This window comes from Macaca fascicularis, chromosome 3 (assembly GCF_037993035.2).
Source record: "Macaca fascicularis isolate 582-1 chromosome 3, T2T-MFA8v1.1".
In the NCBI taxonomy this organism is placed as follows: domain Eukaryota; kingdom Metazoa; phylum Chordata; class Mammalia; order Primates; family Cercopithecidae; genus Macaca; species Macaca fascicularis.
In genome coordinates, this window is record NC_088377.1 from 84,597,150 (window position 1) to 84,604,950 (window position 7,801).

The 7,801-nt window shown below is 48.6% G+C and overlaps 1 protein-coding gene across 1 annotated transcript; it reads right to left on the reverse strand.

Annotated features, from left to right (window-relative positions):
* Nucleotides 1-1,625: 1,625 nt before the first annotated feature.
* IGFBP1 (insulin like growth factor binding protein 1) lies at nucleotides 1,626-6,808 on the reverse strand. The gene is made up of 4 exons (XM_005549642.5): nucleotides 6,289-6,808; nucleotides 4,598-4,761; nucleotides 3,222-3,350; nucleotides 1,626-2,324 (listed from the first exon to the last, which is right to left on the reverse strand). The coding sequence occupies exons 1-4, from the start codon at nucleotides 6,707-6,709 to the stop codon at nucleotides 2,193-2,195; spliced, it is 846 nt and encodes a 281-aa protein (XP_005549699.1). The 5' UTR covers nucleotides 6,710-6,808; the 3' UTR covers nucleotides 1,626-2,192.
* Between the last annotated feature and the right edge of the window lie 993 nt (nucleotides 6,809-7,801).

Here is a 7,801-nt window from a genome sequence, read left to right on the forward strand (position 1 = left end):
AAGGCAGCACTCAGAATAGTCAGGCTCCTGTGGATCTATGGTGTTGGCTACTTGATCATGACATTCCTAGAAGTGAAACTGATAGGAAACCTACTAAATTGCTATTGACTTATATAAGCAGGAAAGTTCAAGGACAAGTGAACAAAAATCTAATTTGAATCATCAAAACAGAGGGTCTTGGCATCTCAATCAATTCTCAGGCCAGTTTATAGACCTAGAACCCCTTGAATGAAGGGGGAGGCTGGGCCTCCTTGAAAAAGGACCCCAGTACACTGTTGAAAATATTTCTCCCAGTCTTCTCCAAAGGGATCTAGAGGCTTTCACCAGGGCAGTTGTGGATTGAGGGAAAGGAAGTAATCAGACCTTTCAGGAACTACAGGGTACTGGCTCTGAACTGACATTGATCAGTTCAGAAGCAATATTGCATTCCCAGAGAGATGGCAGAAATTAGTGCCACCATCAAGGATTTGAAAGATGCAGGAGTGCTAATTCTCACCACATCCCCATTGAACTCTGCTATTTGGCCTGTGCAGAAGACAAATGGATCTTGGAGAATAACAGTGAATTATTATAAGCTTAATGGAGTGGTGACTCCAATTGCAGCTGCTGTGCCAGATGTGGTTTCATTACCTGAGCAAATGAACAGACCTCCTGGTCCTGGGCTGCAGCTATCAGTCTGTCCCTGTCCCACATCAGTCTGGCTGCTCCTCTTGATGAGTCTGAGTGCTGAGTTTACAGACCAGCCCTATGGGCATGGCAGAGAGGATGGCAACCTGGCAGCTGTGGGGTTGGAGGGTTAAACGGGAGACCCAAGATAGGGAGCTGGAGCTCCAGGAAAAAACAGAATGTCAGGGAGGCCTCCAGCCCCACAGATGAGAGAAGCAGCCTCCAAGAAGTGGCCTGGGGCAAAGAGAAGTGTGGGCTTTCCCCCCGACAAAGAGTAGGGGGAGTCCAGGAGACAGGGCTGGAGGCAGCCAACAGACCAGGATGGAATCCCCTGCGATGAGCAAGGTGCCAGGAAAGATGTGGAGGGGAGGAAAGCAGCAGTCAATAGGGTGCTCAAGAGTTAGGAGGGGCAGCGTTGGGCACACCAACAGTGTTAAGGAAAAAGAGCTCTGAGGAGCAGAAAAGAGAGCTGCAATCAGGGCTCAGTCATGGAAACTGAAGTGACAAAAGGATGCTGGGAGGCCTGTGGAAGAAGGAGGCTAGCAGAAAGGGAGGGCAAGCAAGGGAAAGGCTAGGGAGCAAAACAAGGAAGCACTCTGTCTTGTGTTTAAGACGAAAGAAACCCTGTTCCTATTTATAAGTTGAACGGAAGGGACAAACCAAACCAAGAGGAAGAGGCTAAGGACCCTGGGGAGGTTGGGGACTAATGGAGAGGTGGGACACAGGAATGCCCAGCCTGCCCGGGCAGAGGAGGAAGGTCCCAATGCCACTGGGAAGTGGAAACCCTGCGGCAGCTGGGACAACATCTAGGGTAATTGGGACAAGGGGCTCTGCGGACCCAAAACACCATCTTGATATCACAAAAGCACAAAATGTATAAGGAAGGTGAGGGTGAAGGACAAAGGGATTTCAGAAACAAAGATAATATCACTAAATAAACATCCACAGACATAACAGTATTTCCATGCAGAATATTTATTGTAAATGTTTCCATTATAGACACGTGTTTAACAACATATCCAGTGTACATTTTAACTGGTGGCAACATCACCACAGGTAGCTTTGATTACATAATCAACACTTTAACTTTTCCTACACATGTATATCAAATGTGAATGATGGAATATACAAGTTAACTGTCCTCCTTTAAACTACCTGAAAAACTACTCCCTCTTATTTCATTTTGCATTTTCTAGGCAGTATTTTTCCATGATCTTTAAAAACAGACGCAGGAGCTTTGGAAGAACAGAAATGCAATTACTTACATACGATATGATGAGAAGTGTTTCATGATATACAAGTTGACATAGTACAAGTTATTAACATAGTACAAGTTTTTACTGTGTAGAAAAAATAAACTTACAGTGAATAAATAAACTAACAGCTTTATATATCAAGTTATATATGGAGTATAAAAAGTAGTTATATATATATACATATACATATATATAAGTGTGTGTGTTCTACAGTATAAATATGCTATATACTTAAATATTTCGCGTGACAGAACATTATTTCATCTGTTTTCAGTTTTGTACATTAAAATACGTCTGGCAGTTGGGGTCTCCCCTGATCTCTGGAGACCCTGGGATCCTCTTCCCATTCCAAGGATAGACGCACCAGCAGAGCCTCTCCTCTCCAGCCAGGGATGTCTCACACTGCAAAGACAAGACCAAGGTCAAGAGCAGCAGATGACAAGGTGACAGGGGAATGTAGAGTCATAGCTGGCCCTTTTTTCAGTGCAGCCAAGCACTGCAGAGCCAAGCCAATAGTCCCGGCTGTGAAACCAGCTGCCAATGATGCCGGTAAATCTCACGCCCTCCTGGTTCTCATCATAAAATAGAGACAGTGACTGAGTGGCACATGCAATAATGACTTCTCACGTGTGTTAAACAGCACAGCGTGTGCACAGCTGTCTGCTTCATAGCCCAATGTCAGGGGAGCCCAACCCAGAGGGAACATGTCTCATGTGTACCCCACTGTGCATTGCCTGTGAAGCAGGGCCTAGTCCTCAATTTCTCTCAAGAAAATCTACAGAACCTGTACTTCACTGAGGCTTAAAGCACTCCTCAACATGAAATCTTGGTCTGTTTGATCTCATTTATTATCTGGCAGGCCACAAAAATGTTGTTGTGTTTTATTAGACAGTTCAGAGAGAAAGTGTAAAAGCTGTACAAATAGATACTTGCTTTTCTATGTTAAGTATGTTCCCTTACTCTCTTGTATAAGTGAGGAACCTGAGATCCAAGCATTATGGGGCCTAGGAAAGTCTTCCATAGCTATTGGCTTGCTGAGTGATGGAGCTCAGGCTTAGCCCCAGGGCCCCTGGTCCAGTGCAGGTTTTCCTCCTCTGGTGGTGACACATTGACCTGTTCAATAGGCTATCTTCGCCTAGATATTCCAGGTTCCCAGAGGGGTGGATCTGGCTCAAGACAACCAGTTCTGGTGTCTACTTTGGAGGGGATTATTCTTTGCCATGAATGACCATGGCTTGGCAGGAATGTAGAGCAGGAGTCCCTTTCACCCTGATGACACACACTGGCAAGGCCACTTACCTGTCTGCTGTGATAAAATCCATTCTTGTTGCAGTTTGGCAGGTAAAATTTGGAAATGTCCTCTCCTGATGTCTCCTGTGCCTTGGTTAAACTCTCTACGACTCTGTAGAGTTCTATTCGGCAGGGCTCCTAAGAGAATAACTTTACATTAGGATATCTAACAAGACACGGTGAATTATCAGCTTAGACAATGACAGATGGAAGAGGTTTTGTAGAAGCAGGGGTGGCCCTATGATCTGGCCATGGGGACCTGGGACTAGGTGTCATGTGATGTGCTCCCACTGGGCCTCTTTTTCCCACCTGTGGTTAGTCTGTCTTGAGTTGTTCAGATAAAGAACAAGAACACCATTCTCTCCCTCACCAAACACTCTCCCAACACCTGCACAGAAACATCCCCAGGCAAGAACCTCACCAACACCACACAACTCTTCCCAACTCCTCCTGCCACCTACTGAATACTTTGGGCACCCTCCATCTGGTTAGAAGAAGAGTGGGCATAGCTCTTAATTAAGAATTTAGCAGAAGAGATTTCTAGATTTTGAATAACTTTCCTCTGCAATCTACAATGTTATTTTACATAAACTAAATCAAGTGAGGATTAAGGCATTCATTTGGATAATTTAACAATTAACTTTCCTCCATTTATCGTTATTCTCAGATTAAATTCCAAAGTGTTGAGAAAATGGTTTAATCCTCCCTTTTTCTGGGAGGGCATGTTTGTGGAAGTAATTTTTTTTCTCAAATCAAGTCACTCCGACTTTGATTCTCTGTCGCCCTCAAGTGGTAGAATTCAAAACAGACATTAATTAAGATAATGGGGAGTTGATGTTTGGGAAGATGAAAATTCTGAAGGTAGATATTGGTGGTGGTTGCAGAATAACGTGCATTACTTATTGTTACTTAATGCCACAGAAATCTATGCTTTAAAATAGTTAATGATGTATATTACTTAATGCCACAGAAACCTATGCTTCAAAATAGTTAAAACAGTAAATTTTATGTCTTTATTTTGACAATTTTTTTAAAGGGAAGCAAATGATACAATGGAGGTGAAAGCAGTCAGGGCCTTGTACTAAGTTTTGGAACAATGTAACTCAAAGCTCTGACACCCTTATTTAGAGAGGAGCTCAGAGACATGAAGTAACCTATTATCAGGAACTACATTTTCTTTGCATCCAGTAGGCATCTCTCCTGAAAGTCCTTGTGTTCACAGCTTGAGAAAGTTTAGCTGAGAAATGGCCACTAGGTTTGGGGGGAAAGCATTTCTTTCCAGGACATCAGGACCAGGAAGGAGTGGACCAGGTCTGCTTGTCACAGCCAACTCAAGCTACAGCCTCTGACAGGAGAGTTCCCACCACCCACCTGCTGGGCCTCACCTTCCATTTTTTGACGTTGGTGACATGGACAGCCTTCGAGCTATCATAGGTACCGATGGCATCCCAAAGAGTGGAATGATCCTCTTCAGAAGGGGCCATCAGATGGAAATTATCCAGGAGCTCCTCCTCAGTTATCTCTGTGCTCTCTGGGCTTTCAGGGCTCCCTGCCAGGAAACATTGCAGACCCCATGAGCCCTCCCAAAGCATCCGCACCTCCGGGCCCCCACGAGATCACTTCTTTCCCTCAAAACCAGTCTGGGCCATGAGGATGGCCACATTCCTTAACCCGATTTTCACTGACTCTCACTGTAAAGGACCTTGTAATGGTTTCCAGGAAGAGAAATGACAACAGCAATGCCAGCTCTGTTCCTGACAGTTCTAAGTTTTGGGGACTGGCAAGGATGCCCCACGTTTCCGCTTTTAAAGCAGCAGGGGAGCAGAGCAACAAACGCATTTGCTGAGGCTGAGAACAACCCCAAAGAAGCCAGGATTAGAGTTCAATTCCTAACCGCATTAGTGGGGCGCGTCGTAACCTCAGCTTCGCCATCCTTAAAATGGGGATTTTACTAATATCCCTGAATGAACGGTACAGTTCATCTACAAGTGGAGTCTAGAATGCAGCTCTCCTGACCCAAAGTACTACCCTCTTCTATTTTGGGTCCCCTGCCTTCCCACATCCTAAGGGACTTCTCTGCAACACCCCCAACCCACCCTCGTGCCAAGAGGATCTTGCAGATAGAGTCCAAAGGTGCATGAACAGAATCAGAAAACTGACTGTAAGTGACCCCCTGTGGAAATTCATCTCCTTGAGGATCAGTGAGAGGACTCCCTTTCATTTCCTCTAAAGGGCAGAGAATCCGCAAGAAAACCCTGTTGCCTCCTTGGAAGGGTCACTGGCTCTCACACACTCACTCTAACACCCTATCAGGGTATGGAAGTCCTGATTCCTCCGAGAATGGCACAGGACGTGCAAGCAGCCCAGATGAGGAGATAGGGGCTGGAGTAGAGAAAGAGGCATTTCCTCCACTTCCCGCTACAAACAAATGCCTGCTTAAATCCAGGAAAGAACCTGATTGTCATGTTCTTAGGGGGCAACATACACATCAAACATTGTTTTTCTATGGCAATGAATGGAAGTGAAGCTTTTAGCCTCAACTCTCACATTATGTTCTGTAAACATCTGGGTAGCACATACTGTATCCAGGACGTATATTACAAAGGACATTCCAAACACCTCCTGGGGAGGCCAGCAGGAGGGATTCCCTTCTTAGGCCTTCCCGGATGCTCCAGCCACTGGGGCTGCCCACGTGCTGGCAACGAGACTGGTGGGGGACCCAGGGTGGCAACCCGACTGAGGAAGGCAGCCCCACCGCCTCCCTCTACTCTTGCTGTCTGGGTATCTAAAGATCACTGGGCTACGACGAGGGCCAAGTGCGAGCTTCCTCCTTGAGTCTCCACTAAGCTATGTGTGCCCTGGAACATCTTCCTTCTTTTCCCAGGGCACGTCCTGCCAAGACCATGCAATGATCGGTCTCCACTCCAAGCTCCTTCCCCAACTACGTGCTCTGGTTTCAAGCGCTAATTGTGGACAAGCCCCTGCCCGGCTCCAGCCCCACCCAGTAGTTAGGGGAGTGGGGACGGGAGGTGCCGGTGGGCCAGGAGGTGCCGGGGCAGGGGCGGGACTGTGGTACCTGCAGCCTCGGCATTGGAAGCGGAGGCGTCAGAGTCCTGCACGCAGGCGCCTTGGCCGCGGGTAAGGGCGTGCAGGGGTTGCTGCTCCCCCGGCAGCGCGCGGCAACTGAGTCCCCGGGCGCAGCGTGCAGTGGCCACGCCGCACGCGGCGCCCAGAGGCAGGGCGCACATCGGGCAGCAGCCGCAGCCGGCGGACCGGGTGACCTCCGAGCACGAGGCGGGCACCGGCGGGCAGAGAGCGAGCTTCTCAGCGGAGCAGGGCGCGCACTGCCACGGAGCGCTGGCTGTCACGCCGACCTGGACAGTCAGCAGGAGCAGTACCAGCCAGACGCGAGCAACGGGGACCTCTGACATCTCCAGGCGCGGGCAGCAGACAGGAGCCGAGGCTCTCTGGGCTGGTGGCGGCGGGCGGTGGCCCATACTCTGGACAAGCGACAGTGGAGCGGTGGCCAGTGCTCTCTGGGAGGGTGGCGGCGGCGCGGCGGCAGATGCTTGCTGGATGGGATGGCGGTGGCCGATGCTCGCTGGACACAGCGCGCGCCTTATAAAGGGCACAGGCCGCGCCACTTGCACCAGGAGGTTAATGATTGGCAGCGCGGCACGCTAGGAGCTGAGTGTTCAAAATAAGTTTGTTTTGCTAGTGCGCCCAAGGCCCTACGCAAACCGCAGGTGGGAGGAGGGTAAACGGTTTTGATTTCATACTGTTTGTCCTGTTGTTAGGGGGTTCAGGCCCTGAGTTAAAGTCCAGTTCTAACAAGTGCTCAGCTGGGAGGGGGATGGCGTTTGTTTTTGTTAAAACGACAGCCCAGGCCCAGCTGGTCAGGCTCTTTAATTGACCCAGAAAAAGCCCTAGAGATCTCCTGCAAAGCGTCTCCTGCAAAAATGAAAAACTCCTGGGTAACACCAGCCCACCCAGCAGTTCTCAAATGCAGAAACCAAGGTCCCGCGTGAGGAAAGGCGAGATGGGGTTAGAATCCGGGTCTCTGCAAGCCCTAGCAGGTTAGCTGTGGAAAAGCCCAGAATTGCTTCTTTCTGCAGGAAAAAGTCTCCAACCTGCAAAGAAAACAAAAACAAAACAAAACAAACACAGTTCATCCTAGGGCTCTGCCAAGCTCCCCAATCTCACTCTACCTCCAAGAGCCTTTCTCCTCTTTGGAGGGGCAGTTAAGAAGGTCTAACAAGGCCTTGTCAGCAGTGGAGCCAGGATCCCAGGGCACCTGTGACTTTCAGGCACAGGCCAGATATTTATCAGTAGCAAATGCAATGGTTTTCTCTTTAGTTAAAATTCTCATGTATTGGATATTCTCTTTCACAAGAAAGAAGTCACAAGAAGAAAATCCTTCAGAGAAAGTTAGAATCACGCTTATCTCCAGGAGTTGCAGGCTCTCCCCATGACTCCCTCCATGGCCTTCCAGGGGAGAGCTGTGATCAGGGAGCATGCCACGCTCTAGGCCTGCCCCTTGGCCTCTCCTGTGATCCCCAAACCCCACATTTTCCCACCCACCTGGCACC

Bases quoted from the DNA above. Each gene is read 5' to 3' on its own strand.
- IGFBP1 (XM_005549642.5), bottom strand. From the start codon at position 6,709: ATGGGCCACCGCCCGCCGCCACCAGCCCAGAGAGCCTCGGCTCCTGTC. The intron at 4,762-6,288 runs GTACCACAGTCC...GTTTCCTGGCAG, and splicing joins TTCCAATGCCGAGGCTGCAG to GGAGCCCTGAAAGCCCAGAG. The intron at 3,351-4,597 runs GTGAGGCCCAGC...TTATTCTCTTAG, and splicing joins CCAACGTCAAAAAATGGAAG to GAGCCCTGCCGAATAGAACT.